Consider the following 14,287-nt stretch of genomic DNA (forward strand, 5'->3'; position numbering starts at 1 on the left):
CCAGCTTTGAAAATCTGTTCTGTCCAGAGCTCTGGTCCACCGCTACACATGTTCCCTTCCTCTGAGGTCTCAACTGACCAGAGCTTCCTAACTGTGCAGAATGGAGTCTAAGGTGGCAGTTTCTTTACGGGGGAGTGCCTGAGCCCGACAGGCGCAGAGCCAACTCCTGGAGCCACCGCCTACATGCTGTGTGATTTTGGGCACAGAAATGGAAAGCCGTCTCCTCCTCTGTCAGATGGGATGACGCTCCCCCTGGGGCGGCTGTGCGGGTCCAGTGAGGTGTGCATTTAGCTCCTGTGATCGGCACTCACTCTCCCTCCCTCTTCCCTTTTCTGTCTTTCCCTACCTTCTGTGAGCAGGATAAATCAAGAATTTAACAAAGTTTCCTTTTAGCAGAATGAGCTCTCCTATTGAGGTCCAAACACACAAAGATCCCCAAGTCCTAACTCTTACACCTGTGATAGCTTCATCCTCAGGACAGTATTACCCACAGCCTCCCCTGGTCCTCACACCCTGGCTCCTCTGTAGACTCATGGTCCTGCCTCAGCTCAGTCCAGCTCCACTTCTCACCAGTGTGCTCACTGGTCTGCTTCCTGTCCCTCTGCCATCCAGTCCACCCTCCCCTGTGACCCCCTGGATCTCTCTTCCCTAAATTAGGGCTCTCATCCTGCCACTTCCCTGTGTAAGAACTGCCAACAGCTTCCCCTGCCTGGAAAATAAAGTCTCTGTCGTCAGCACAGTGTCAACACTCTTCTCCTGGTCCCGTTTTCGATCATAACACCCCGATTCGGTCACCAGGGACCCAGCTGTCAACACTGACCTCTCTGGCTGGAGGATCAGCCAGGGCTTCAGCAGACAGAGGTGCCAGCAGAGATTGTGCCTGAACGCGGGAAAGGGGATAAAATACAGGCTCTACTTAATGATCATGTGTCAATATTTGTTCCTTAATTGTAACAATTCTGAACAGAAAAATTCAAAGGAATGAGAAATTAACAGTCAGATAAGAGAAAACTATTGCATCAGACTGGAAACCTGGGGGACTGCCTAGTAAGAATACACATCAATAGCCCTGGCAGGTTTGGCTCAGAAGGTAGAACGTTGGCCCACGGACCAAAGTAGTTGCAGGTTCGATCCCGATCAAAGGGCACATACCCCGGTTGTAGTTCAGTGCCAGGCCCTGGTCAGGGTCATGTGGGAGGCAACCAGTTGACATTTTTCTCTCTCTTTCCCACTCTATCTGAAGATAAATGGAAAAATATCCTCAGGTGAGGATTTAAAAAGAAAGACACATTAATAAAATAGGGAAATTACAAACAAATAAATTAGCCCACCAGGACCCTGTTTCCCTTTCTGGTTCTTCTCCCCTTGTTCTGCGGGTTCCGTCTCTGGGGACAGGGAAGGAACAGGAACAGAGCTGTTCCCGGCCCCACTCAGTGTCTTCATCTCCCCCTCTCCCAGAGAGGACACCAGGCAGAGGGAGTCCAGAAACTACTGATTCTGCTGTGTCCGCTAACACCATGTGACTTCAATAGACTGGACACACTCACTGAGGCAAAGTAAAGTAGTAATTTTAGTGGCGGGAATAAAGTAATACTCGCTGGTTTAAGAGCAGGTTCAGGCCTGGCGAGTGCACACTCAGTCTCACAGTGGGACCTGGTCCCTCTCCAGCCCTCTGCCTGCTCAGTGCCTCTGGGGGCTCCATTCACAGGCACAGTCTCTCTCCCTGCATCGGGGCCTCCAGCGCCTCCAAGCTGCCACCTACTCACTGTCCATTTTTCCGGGAAGGGTTTCTTCTTCTCTTTGATTTCCTAAAAAGTCACATCTTTACATGGCTTTGACCTGGCTCATTCTTAAATCCGCCAGAGCACCCAGAGGGTGGAGCAAGGGATCGGCTGGACGTGGAGACAGCCCCTGGGAACTATGTGGAGGGGGAAAGGTGGGACGAGTTCCCAGAGGGAAGCTGACGTGCTGGACTGGGGCATGAACAGACACCAGGTCGGGGAAATCAGCAGATTCCACATCACTGACAGCCCATTGCACAGCTGTGGGATCTGAAGCCACACAGGAGGGCTTCACAGGGTCAGAGGCTGCAGCCACCGTGTGTCCTCCCACCAGGGCGAGAAACAACTCCACTTGATGAAAAAGCAGCACTGCTGTTGGTGGGAAACTCAACTCCTGCCTTGGGCATCCGGTTCCTGCATCATGGGCCCAAACAGCCCGTGCCCACTCGGAAGGCACCAGGAGACAGAGGTGCAGCTGTGACGACGTGAAAAGAAAGAGAGGAATGTGGGGTTAAAAGTATTGTAAAGGAAGGGAGATACCAAAACATGTTTAAATTCGCAGGGGAAGAACTCCGTGGAGAAGTTAGGATGCATTACAGACACGATAACCAAAACAGCAAGGTCCCAGAGAAGAAGGGAGGGGGACCCGGTACACGTGGATGGGAAGCAGGACCCTTCACATGTGGTAACAGGAAGAAAGTGAGGGTGGGTGCAGGGACAGGCCCACTTGTGGACTCGGAGATTCCTGCACATTTCCTCTACACCAGTGCTTCTTGGCCATGGGATAGTTTGTCCTCTGCACCGGTGCTTCTTGGCCATGGGATAGTTTGTCCTCTGCACCAGTGCTTCTTGGCCATGGGATAGTTTGTCCTCTGCACCGGTGCTTCTTGGCCATGGGATAGTTTGTCCTCTGCACCGGTGCTTCTTGACCATGGGATAGTTTGTCCTCTACACCGGTGCTTCTTGGCCATGGGATAGTTTGTCCTCTACACCGGTGCTTCTTGGCCATGGGATGGTTTGTCCTCTACACCGGTGCTTCTTGGCCATGGGATAGTTTGTCCTCTGCACCGGTGCTTCTTGGCCATGGGATGGTTTGTCCTCTACACCGGTGCTTCTTGGCCATGGGATAGTTTGTCCTCTACACCGGTACTTCTTGACCACGGGATAGTTTGTCCCCACCCTGGGGACACTTGGCAATGCCTGAAGACATGTTTAGTTGTCACAGTGGCGGGGGAGGGAGGCACCAGGGAAGTTACTGGCATCCAGTAGGTAGAGACCACCAGGGACACCTGCTCAGCATCCCAAAGTGCACAGGACAGTCCCCACCACAAAAAAGAAATCAACCAGCCCAGGGGTCAACAGTCTGAGGTCAATGAGCAAGATCTGCTGCGAAGAAAGGTGGAGCGTCCTCAACAAAGAGGAACCAAACAGGTGGCCAGCTTCACTCGCCACCACTCTAAGCGCCAGAGAACCTTCCAGAGAACCTTCCAGAGAAGGGATGGCACCAGTGAGCCTCGTGCTCAGACGGGGCTGGCTTCCCCGGTCCCAGGGGCGGCTCTGAGGTCGGGGTCCTCACCCACCGCCAGGCACGCGCGGGGCTGGGCTGCGCCCCGAAGCCAGGACTGAAAGCAGTTTCTGAAAAAGGGTCACACGCAAAGGTGTTCTCGCTCTCCTGGGTCTCCCCTCTCCCTTCCTCTCTCTCTAAATCAATGGAGAAGGAAAAATTTTAATAAAATAAAATAAATAAAAGACAGAGGCGGTCACAGCGCATCGTCAACAAGACGCCCGGACGTGGGCTCGGGGACAGGCCGGAGGACACAGCGGGCTGACAGCGGAGCAAGGGGACGGGCCCAGGACGCGGGGCGAACCTCCAAGGCGGGTACCTATTCGGGAGACCCGGTTCCCCCCATTCTCCTCCCCTCCGAGGGGACCCGCTACACAGACGGGCCTCCCGGGCCCAGACCCGCCCAGACGCGCCCCGGCCCCCCGCGGCCCCCCGCGGACCCCCCCCCCCCAGGCCCCGCCGGCACCGCGCCAGCCGCCTCGCGGGTCCTTCAGGCCCTCGGCGGGCAGCCCGGGGCGGGGTCCTGGCGCGGTTGCGTAGCAGCTGCAGGGACGCCGCCGAGTCGGAAGCCGGGTGCGGCGCAGCGTGAGCCCGGGTGGGGACGGGCGGGCTCCGAGGGCGGCGGGCTCCGGGCCGGCGGGGTGGGCGGGAGGCCCCCTCTCCGCCCCCGCGCGGTCGTGCAGTGAGGGCGGCGGCCCCCAGGCCTCGGGACAAGGTCGGCACCGCCTGCCGTCGCCGCTCTCAGCCTCCGGCCGGGCCGCGACCTGCTGCGGTGCCGTCACGCACTCCGCCCGGCGAGCTCCGCGGGGCGCTGGGGGCGCTCGGTGCTGGTCGCAGGACCAGCGGCTGAGGGGGCGACCGGCTCGCGTGGGGACGGGGCCGTGTCCCGCGTGTGCCTGTCCCCGTCCGGGCCGGGCAGGCCGGTGCACAGCCGAGCCTGGCCCGAGAGGGACTGTGGGGGAGGGAACCACTTTGGTTTGCATTTAGGAAAGACTTGAACCGGGCAGAGGTGAAGCCCCTGGAGCAGCAGGTTTGGGAATGTCCTCGTGGAGGCCGCTGCTGACTGGGGGTGGGGGGGGGACAGATCCAGGGGACAGGGGACAGGGACGGCTCGGCCGGGGGGGCTGTCGTCCTGTCAGTGATGACAGCTCAGGATCGGGACTCTGCCAGACCGTCTGACAACGATCATAGGACATGGGTGCTGCTTTGTGTCCGTTTTACAAGTGAGAAAAGCGTGTGTGTCAACTTTGCACTTGGGAGTGGATGGTGTGGCCCGTGAGCGTGGCTGTAGTAAGGAGATGGCAGAGTCAACCACCCTGAGAGCATCTTGTTGGGGCTGAGATTACAACCCGCAGTTCAGCAGGTGGCGGCCAGGTGGTGATGAGTAGAGAAGGATGTCAGTGTGTCCTTGGGCCCCTCTCATCTGCTCATTCTCTCCCCTGTCCATACAGAGAAGAGCCCCCTTCCCTGAGCTGAGCCAGGGGCCAATGGCCAGGGACAAAGCCCAACCCTGTGAGCTGGACCAAGAGAAATACGATGCTGATGACAACGTGAAAATCATCTGCCTGGGGGACAGTGCTGTGGGCAAATCCAAGTATGTTGGGAGACTGGGAAGGAAGACCGGGCCCAGAGTGGGTCTAGGCTACTAGAAAAGTCCTCTGGAGACACAGTGGGACTCGTGGGAGTAGTCTTGGCTGGAGCCCAGGTGTGCACTGGGGAGGTGAGGGGAGCAGAGCATCATGTCAGCATGGGGTCAAGTCAAAGGACCGAGGAAATTGAGCTTTTCCCATCAGCACTGTAAGACGGTGTGGGGCAGGTCACTGGAGACCACTGAATCAGTCCAGGGTGAGGAGGTTGAGCATACGCATTGTGAAGATGGGCTTATTCTTTTAACTGACATCAGAGCCTATAGGCACAGATGTGGAACTCCCCACATGCAGAGTTGATGGAGGCTCCGCAGTGCTGGCAACTTGTCTCCAGAAGCTGTGCTCCTGTTTCTCATCTGTCTGGAGCTAGCGAGGGCACACATCCAATTCTGTGTTCACAGGATGAGGGTGGACCTGCCCCAACCAGGAGTCTGGTGTCGCATTCCCTCCCAGGTGCTCCAGAACCACGTTGCTTTTCACCTGCATCTTTTACTAACATGTCCTTGGACTCAAGTAACTGTGAATGATTCTCTAAGGCTTTACTGGTTTCAGACCATCTTCGTGAATTCACGCCACAGCACCCAGGGCAGCTCTGGTTGTTTGATGTGTTTATTCTTTCTTTTGTTGCCCTTGCCAGAGGAGACATACCAAAAAAATATTACTAAGAGCTATGTCAGGGAGTTCAGTGCCTGTTTTCTTCTAGGAGTTCTCTGGTTTCAAGTTTTACATGCAAGTCTTTAATCCATTTTGAGTTTATTCTTATGTATGGCATAAGAAAGTCGTCTATTTTTTTTTTTTTTTTTTTGCATGTACCTGTCCAGTTTTCCCAACACCATTTATTAAAGAGGCTGTCTTTAACCCATTGTACATTTTTGCCTCCTTTGTCATAGGTTAATTGACTATAAAGGTGTGGGTTTATTTCTGCTATCTATTCTGTTTCATTGATTTATGTCAGTGCCATACTGTTTTTATTACTATGGGCTTGTAGTGTAGTTTGATATCAGGTGGTGTGATTCCTCCAACTTTGTTCTTCTTTCCCAAAACTGCTGTTGTTCAAATTTTGTGAAATGCACCACTGGTATTTTCATAGGAATTCTGAAGAATCTATAGGTTACTTTGGGCACTACGGACATTTTAACGATGTTAATGCTTCCTATTATTGGGTTCTTATTTATATCTTCTATTTCTGTGTTGAAAAATAGTCCTTTGTTGAGACTGCATTTTCATTTACATCAAGCACATCTGCACCTAATCAGCGGTGCGTTTTTTGAAGCTACTTTGACAGTCTTGTCAGATGATCATGACATCTGGATCATCACAGTGCTGCGTCTGCTGGTTGTCATTGTGCATTCTGTTGGAGGGTTTCCTGTTTCGGGGTATGACAGATGATTTTCTGCTGAAACTTGGACATTTTGAATATCTTGTTATTTAAACCTCTGTCTGAGCTGGCTTCCTGTGGAGCTGCTTCAGCTGGGGAAGAGGAGCCGTCGCGCCACCCCCACCTGCCACCCTTGGTTTTTGAGAGAGAGGAAGGAGAGGGAGAGATAGAAACATGGATGAGAGAGAACACCAACTGGTCGCCCTCTGCACACCCCCCACTGGGGACCTGGCCCACAACCTCGGCACACGCCCTGACCTTGAGTCGAACCAGCGACCCCCTGGTGCAAGGGTCCACATTGGCCAGGCCTGGCTGCTTTGGCCTCAGCAGACACTTTGGGGTGATGGAGCCTCATTACATCTGTAGGAAAGGAAGTCCTCTCCCTACTTGGCCTTGTTGGACACCCACCCAGTTTGGGAATGTTGGGAGCCTCATTACAGCCTCCAGCGTGTGGGAGTGTAGGCTCCTTACTCAGCCCGTGCTCATGGGCGAGGGCATGGCTGCAGGTTTTCTGTGGTGTTTGAACGGGGGTTACAGTCGAACGGGGGTTACAGTCGAACGTTTTTTGACCTAGGTTCTGGGGATGCCGTCATAACGTAAACGTTGAACAACTGCTTTCATGTGCATTCCACTCTCTGAGGGAGGTGCTTTTTGCAGGGCAGCGATACAGTAACAGTGAGATAGAACTTGCCTGCTTGTCATAAATAGGATCCTCAGGGAAGGTCTCATTGCTCAGGTGACATTTAACCAAAGCCCTGGAGGACCTGCAGAATGTTGGAGGGACAGATTTCAGGCGAAGGACACAGCCTTCCTGGCCTCGGTTTCCCATGCATAAAACAGGGCTGACTGTGGTGTCCACCGTGTGCAGAGGCAGAGAATGGGTTTGAGCCTTGCAGGGCTGGTGCACACACGTGTAGCAAAGTGAGCTCTTCGGTGGTGAGAGTCATGCAAGTCCCAGGTTCCGGATGTGGAGGAGGGGGGACAGCACTAACTGGATCGTTCAGGCAGGATCGGGACACACAGCAGAGCTCAGACGGCGGGTCTGGATTCCTTCCTCTGCTGTTGGCGACCAGCTTCCAGGTGCCTGCCTGCAGGCAGAGCACCTGTGGATGCAGGAACTTCAGGGGGTCAGGAAGCGGGAGGTCCTGGGCATTGTTCTTCCAAGGAACCTGTGTGGCTGTGGAGTGACTGGGAGGGGGGAGCCACAGGTGACTCCAGCTGGGGGACCTGGGGGACGCGCCTGACCATCATGCATGTTCTCCTTACAGGCTCATGGAGAGATTTCTCATGGACGGATTGTATCCTTCAGGGTTGGAAATGCTCCTGCTGTTGAGGCCTCCCCACCCCCCCCGCCAGCCCACCCGCTGCCCACCCTTTTGCTCCAGGGTCCAGGGACGAGGGGCAGGGGAGATAACGAGGGTGGTAGAGGGCTGATAGTACCTGGTCAAATGCCTGCATCCCTGTGAGCATCACTTCGCCTCTCTGACCTCAAAGCTTGGGCTCCCTAATATTTAAATATTCTCTGGTGTGAATGAGCTTTATAAAATATAAGGTGCTAGTCCCTCTCTCTTCCATGAAGTGCTGCGCGCTGCCTGGCAACTAGGACGTTTGACCGTGACAAGAAGAGGCCCCGGACCCCCGGGGAGTCAGAGTGTGTCTGGCCTCACCTTCCATCAGGTCTCCCTTACATCCGCCCACCTGTGTGTCCCAGCTTCTTCCTCAGGGCCCACCGCCCAGCCCCAGCATCTCGCAACTTCAGGAAGGATCAGCCCCAGGTATTCTGCTGGGGTTTCACACACAGCAGACTGCAGTCCACAGCCGGTCAGCTGTCTGGCTTGTGGAGTCTTTCTTCCCTGGAAGCCTATATCGCTGAAGTTGCGTTTTCCAATGACGTGATGCTGCTTATGACAGCCGATCGGTAAAATTCCATTCCAGGGTCCCCTCGGACCTCATGGTCACGATACTCTGCCTATCTCTCAGCCCGCCACCTTCCGGGTCTGGTGCCAGCGATATCTGAGGCTGATCCTGTCTCAGCTTGCATTCCATTTAAAATCTAAATACACCAGAAAGAAAAGAAGAGAAGAGGCCCATTCCATCACAACCCCACCACCCCCTCTACCAAGAACCTTCCTTCCCTCCCTGTTTGTTCCTCTTTCCTCCTTAATCTGACGGCAGCCAGCCCCAGCAACTGTCCACGTACGCCCTGACCCTGTACAAGCACACAGCCACGGTGGACGGCAAGACTGTGCTTGTGGGTAAGCAGCACACGGCCGATGACTCCGGCTCTCGGGCAGGGCAGCAGAAGGAGAGACAAGGCCCATGAGAGAGTCAGAGGGAATGAGACCCCAGCAGGAATGCAAGGAGGGGGTGGTAGGGAGGACGCTGAGAACCTGGAGGCCTGGGAGGGGGAGGAAGCACGCAGGGCTCTGTTCCTGTGCTCCGTCCTGGTGTTCTGATTGAGCCAGCATCTGAATATTATGTTCCACAAAGAGCTGTGACTTTCCGTGAGGTGACAACCTTCCCCTTGGCCAGGCCTCACATCCTGCCTGACCGTGTTCACCATCTGTAGTCACCACATGGGGGAAGTTGGCCTACTTCCACCTTGGAGGGCCCTGCATCTTGAGGGTTGGGGGAAGGGGAGCACCTACCTTCTCCCTCTTGGGGCTTCCCGTCTGCATTCTCCATCCTCCTGGCCTGTGTCTCCTCTCACTCACCCACCCACAGACACACAGGTGTGCACAGGCCTCTCCTGGCTCAGCCAGGCTCCCTGGGTCCTGAGAACACGCACAGGCAAGCTGGTGGTGTCCGTGTCCCTGTGCTTCTGCACAGACCCCTGCGTGGAGGTGTCAGGGTCTCTGCCCTCCAGCCCCGTTATGCAGTCAGCTCTGTTCATGTTGCAGACTTTTGGGACACAGCAGGCCAGGAGCGGTTCCAGAGTATGCACGCCTCCTACTACCACAAGGCGCACGCCTGCATCATGGTACGAGAGCTGCTGGGAGGCGGGCAAGGCCCTGGGCAAGCCTGGCCTGAGGGTGAGGAGCAAGGGGCTCAGCAGTACTCAGAAGGCTCCCAAGGGCTCCCATGATTGTCCCTGGGTGCTGCTCACTAGGGTCAGACGCTGGAGCTGGGAGGACCCTGCGGTTCTCTAGGGATTTTCCCTCCCAAACCAGCCCCCTCTTCTCCAGCCTTCATCTTACTGTCTAGAACAGTCTCCTGCATTGCACCTTATAGCCGGGATAATAGTGCCACGGCAGGACATCAAACTCAGCTCTGGGAAGAGCCGGGCCGGGAGAGAAGATTCGTGTCAGCCGGTGTCCTCCAGGACCTGCCCGAGAACTCCCTGGCCCCACGCTCAGGCCCTACTGTCCCTTAAGCACAAAAGCCCTTGAAGTGAAGCAAATACCTACAAGGGGACAGAACAGACGAGGGGGCGGTAAGCTGTGAGGGCAGCACTGTGCGTAAGTCACACTCAAAGTCTTGCGTTTTCAGCATCTGTGACCCTCGAGACCTGGGAAGGGGCTCCCAGCCTTTCTTCGCTCTGTACTGGCCCCGAGAGCGTTGAGCTTACTTCCTTTTTCTCTCTGGGAGTGACCTCCTCCTCTGACGCACCTTCATGGGCTCCTTTTGGACCCTCTCCTGAGGCCGGGTGCCTGTATGTGCCTGGCACAGCTGCAGCCTGCTGCACGGCCTGGCAGGTAGACAGCACCTGCCTCTGACAACCTCAGGGGGATCCCGTAGTCCCAGAGGGAGCTGGGGTTCCACCCTCCACCTTGAAACCCTGGCAGAAGGGCTCCTCAGCCCCCACAACAAGGAGAGGAAGCTCCAGAAAGCAGACCTGGGCAAAGGGTGGCGGCTGGATGGTGATCACAGGAGGCAGCCTGGTGCGAAGCAGATCCCAGGAGTTTCATTACAAGCACGCGTTAAAGGAAGTCATCTTCTTTTTTTTTTCAATTTTATTTTTCTTTATTGACTCGAGAAAGGGAGGAAGGGAGAAGGATACAGACATAGAAACATCAATGAGAGAGAACATCGATTGGCTGCCTCCTGCATGCCCCCCATTGGGAATTGGGCCCTGACCAGGACTCGAACTGGTGACCTCTTGGTACATGGCTGGACACTCAACCACTAAGCCACCTGGCCAGGCTAAAGGAAGTCTTTATTGGGAATTCAAGACAACCTGGTCATGTGCCAGCAGTGGACCAGGGGAGAGCCTCCTGCTGTCTTGGGTGTGCCCACTGTGAGCACCCACAGCCTTGGGCCTGGTTCGTGCTGCCCCCACGGAGGGCTGGGCGAGCTGTAAGTAATAGCAGCCGTTCCAGCAGGCGAGAGGCGTGTCGCTGCAGCCCGCTGCTGTGCGGCGGCGTGTGTGGCGGTGGGTTATGCCAGAGGACAGCTTGGAAGCAGGAGGCTGCTCTTTGAGGAGCTGCTGTGAGGGGCTTGGGGGGTCCCCGCAGCAGCGACTCAAAGTGCTTGTGCTTCCGGCTGTATTTCAAAGTAGGAAGAAACCACAAGTTTCAAAAAGTTAATAAAATTATGAGCTATAAAATGTTAAAAGTTCAAAATGCAAACTGAACAGAAGATTAAACAAAGGCTTAGAATTACAAGTAAATAAAAGTAACTAAAGGGAAATTCTGGAAACACTAAACATTATTACAAAGGAATTTTAAACCAGTTTAAGCAGGAAAAATAATAGACTAAGGAAAAAGTTTACAGTGTGTCACAAACTTGATTAGTAAGACGATACAACTAGGTTTAAAAGGGTAAATAAAATTAGGTGACGATTAAAAAAAGAATAGAGGTTTGTAAAACCATTTTTGGAACCGGAAGTTCGGGGGGGCTTTCTTGAGAAGGGCGGGCACAGGCACAGCCTCTGTGGTCGGAGCAGGGACCCAGCCAGGGTTCCCAAGCCTGAGATGTGCCCACTACCTGTGGGCTAGTCACTGGGGCGTGTGGAGATGGTGACACCTGAGCGGTCTTCCTGTGCTTATTGCAGGTGTTTGATATACAGAGGAAAGTCACCTACAAGAACCTGGGCACTTGGTACGCAGAACTCCGGGCGTTCAGGCCAGAGATCCCGTGCGTCGTGGTGGCCAATAAAATCGATGGTAGGGCCGTCCCTGCATCTGGTGTCAGCGGTTCCTCGGGTCCCACCACGCGTCTCCTCTTGTTTTCTGAGGCCGTGATTCTTCAATGATCCATCCTTCCCAAGACATGGTCCTTGGTTGCATGTATTCACTCCCTTCCCAGTGAAGACCCCACTTTCTGGAAGGGGCCTCTGGTGATCCACCCTGCAGACCCCTCTCTCCCTGGATGAGAAGGCCAATATCCTGCCTTCTCTCTACAGCAGACATGAAGATGACCCAAAAAAGATTCAGTTTTGCCAGGAAGTTCTCCCTGCCGCTGTACTTTGTCTCGGCTGCTGACGGCACCAACGTTGTGAAGGTAATGGTGGAGGTCACACAGCCAGGTGATGAAGGGACCAGGGAAGCCAGCAAGAGAAGGGCCGGCTGCAGGGTGGAGAGGGCGGGCACTGGGGCTCGGCCTGGGCCTGTGACAGGAAGGGGTCCCTGCAGGTATTGACAGAGGAGCAGATGGGCCCATGGACCGTGTGGAGTCAGAGTGGTGGGAAGAAGGTGAACTGATGAGTGACCTTGCTGATTTTAGGGGTGCAGTGTTGTGGGGACTTAGGATGGGGCCAGTCTGTCCAAGGCCAGCAGAGCCCAGGTCACTGGCACCCATGGCTGTTGTTTTCCTTCTGCCCCCAACTCCTCCCAGCTCTTCAATGATGCAATTCGATTAGCAGTGTCTTACAAGCAGAATTCCCAGGACTTCATGGATGAGGTTTTGCAGGAGCTTGAGGTAGGTCAGGCCCAAGTGTTGGGGGTCACAGAAGCGGCTTCTCTTCAGAGGGTGTGGAGTGGGAGCCAGCCGCGTGGCTTTTGCAGGCACCCCTAGAGGTATCACTGCAGACGGCCAGCGCTGGCCAGGCCTCACCTGAAACCTTGTCCACAGAACATTGATTTGGAGCAGAAGGAGCAGGACCTGCCAGGCCTGGAGCAGGCTGCCAGCACGGAGAGCCTGCCCCCCTCCTGAGTCTGCGGAGACCTCCCTCCCTTCGCAGCCCTGCAGCTTAGAACTGAGAGACCTCCCTGGCCCGCGACACCCGGCCCTTCCACAGCTGCCCGCCCGTACTTGGGGCATGAACGGGTCGGCACCAGCAAGCACCCTGACACACGTGAGAGGTCCGTCCACACCAGACCCTGACGCAGCATTGGGGATCATAATCCCCCTCCCAGGGTCGGATGGTGAAGAGAATCAGGGAACCTGCTTTGTGTGTCTCTTAAATAAAAGGAAATTCAGGTTGTTGTTTTGTCTCCCGGAACAGACCTCAGGGCCTGTCTGTCGCATGGCCCCTAAGGTCATGATTTCCAGCCCCATCTGTGCAGAATTTGGGAGCCCCCTTTTCACCGTCAGTCCCCCAACCACCTTTTACGGAATGGTTGTGCGCAGACAGCCTCCTTCCACAGGCGTTCGGGGCTTGTGTAGGCACAGCCAGCACATGGTGCCGGTGAGGTGAGCCCGTGAGCCCCGTGAGCCCCGTGGGCAGGTGCGCCGTGCTTGGTGCTGCGCCGACGCAGCCTCTGCAGGCCGTGTGGCACCAGTTCGGGTGGGAGACACTGGGAAGGGCCTCCTGTGAGAGCCCCACCTCGGAGGAGGTCCTGTGTCCCCAGGACGGCTGCCCGAGGGAGCAGAGCCCCTTCCCCCCAGGACTGGCCCACTAGTGCTTTCACGGCCGACTTCTAACCATTTCATTGTGTTTGTTTATTTCTTCTGTTTTCTTTTTTACAGTAAAGGTTTAATTACATCAACATTGAGCATGTGTATATTTTGTGGGTCTGGATTTCACTGGACCAACAACACGAAAGAACTTGCAAGTTCTTTCTGCCCTGGTCCCTGTGTCCCAATACCTTACGTTATCCAGGTTAGCTCTCGAGCTACTGGAACAGAGACCACTTCACTGCCACTGAGTGTATTAAACAGAACAAGTTTGGGGAGTCAAATGTTTCCCCCTTAAGTTACCGATGCTTACAATTTCACCCCAGGAGATTAAACCTGACCACAGATTTTCAGGAATGTGTTACCCTGGTAAAGGTGGGCTTTAAAAAACAAACACAAAACATCTTTGAGTTACTGTATACAGTGATACCTCGGTTCTTGAACATAATTCGTTCCAGGAGGACGGTCGAGAACCAAATTGTTCGAGAACCGAAGCAATGAAACCCAATAGGAAATAATGGAAACTGGATTAATTCGTTCCAAGCCCCAGAAAATGCCTATTTACTGGCCTAATTTGTATATAATATGTAGAAAAACATAAGTCTCAACAAGAAATAAAAGTGTACAGTATGTCTAAGGGTTAAATTCAGTGTAAAGCGTGACTCTCTCCACAAAGCGTGACTCTCTCTGCACCCACACTGATGACGCGAGCAAGGCGCGCTGGGCCGAATGAACGCCATTCGGCTCAACTCGGCTCATCTCGGAAGTTCGAGTTCCAAATATTTGTTCGGATTCCAAGACAAAACTTTCTCGAATCTCCTGGTCAAATACTGATTTGGTCGAAATTCGAGGCGTTCGAGAACCGAGGTATCACTGTATGACAAATAAGTATCTTTTAAATATAATGGCTTCCCCTGGTCAGTTTGGCTCAGCAGTTAGAGCATCAGCCCTCAGACTGCAGGGTCTTGGATTTGATCCCCAGCCATAGTTGGGGTCACGTGGGAGGCAACCATGCCATCTGTCTCTCTCACATCGATGTTTCTCTCCCTCCATTCCTCCCTCCCTGCCACTCTTATCAAAAAATAAATAAATGGAAAGTATCCTTAGGTGAGGATTAACAAATAATAATAATAATGGCATT

General features: G+C 54.4%; 1 protein-coding gene across 5 annotated transcripts; it reads left to right on the forward strand.

Annotated features, from left to right (window-relative positions):
* Positions 1–3,869: 3,869 nt before the first annotated feature.
* RABL2B (RAB, member of RAS oncogene family like 2B) lies at positions 3,870–13,154 on the forward strand. Of its 5 annotated transcripts, none has more exons than XM_036278205.1 (9): positions 3,870–3,930; positions 4,797–4,939; positions 7,638–7,667; positions 8,545–8,624; positions 9,270–9,349; positions 11,363–11,474; positions 11,714–11,811; positions 12,145–12,228; positions 12,382–13,154. In XM_036278205.1, exons 2-9 carry the CDS (start codon positions 4,833–4,835, stop codon positions 12,460–12,462), a joined length of 672 nt encoding a protein of 223 aa, XP_036134098.1. In that variant the 5' UTR covers positions 3,870–3,930; positions 4,797–4,832; the 3' UTR covers positions 12,463–13,154. The 5 variants fall into 5 exon arrangements, with proteins under 5 accessions (XP_036134098.1, XP_036134099.1, XP_036134100.1 ...); XM_036278206.1 differs by having other exon boundaries at positions 3,894–3,918; XM_036278207.1 differs by lacking the exon at positions 3,870–3,930 and adding an exon at positions 4,510–4,568.
* Positions 13,155–14,287: the final 1,133 nt, after the last annotated feature.

The sequence above is a fragment of the Molossus molossus genome, unplaced genomic scaffold (assembly GCF_014108415.1).
Source record: "Molossus molossus isolate mMolMol1 unplaced genomic scaffold, mMolMol1.p scaffold_m16_p_26, whole genome shotgun sequence".
NCBI classification, from domain to species: domain Eukaryota; kingdom Metazoa; phylum Chordata; class Mammalia; order Chiroptera; family Molossidae; genus Molossus; species Molossus molossus.

Excerpts from the sequence above, each read along its gene's own strand:
- RABL2B (XM_036278203.1), top strand. The coding sequence starts at position 4,740 with ATGTCAGTGTGTCCTTGGGCCCCTCTCATCTGCTCATTCTCTCCCCTG. Across the intron at positions 9,350-11,362 it reads AGGCGCACGCCTGCATCATG|GTGTTTGATATACAGAGGAA; the intron begins GTACGAGAGCTG and ends TGCTTATTGCAG. Across the intron at positions 12,229-12,381 it reads AGGTTTTGCAGGAGCTTGAG|AACATTGATTTGGAGCAGAA; the intron begins GTAGGTCAGGCC and ends CCTTGTCCACAG.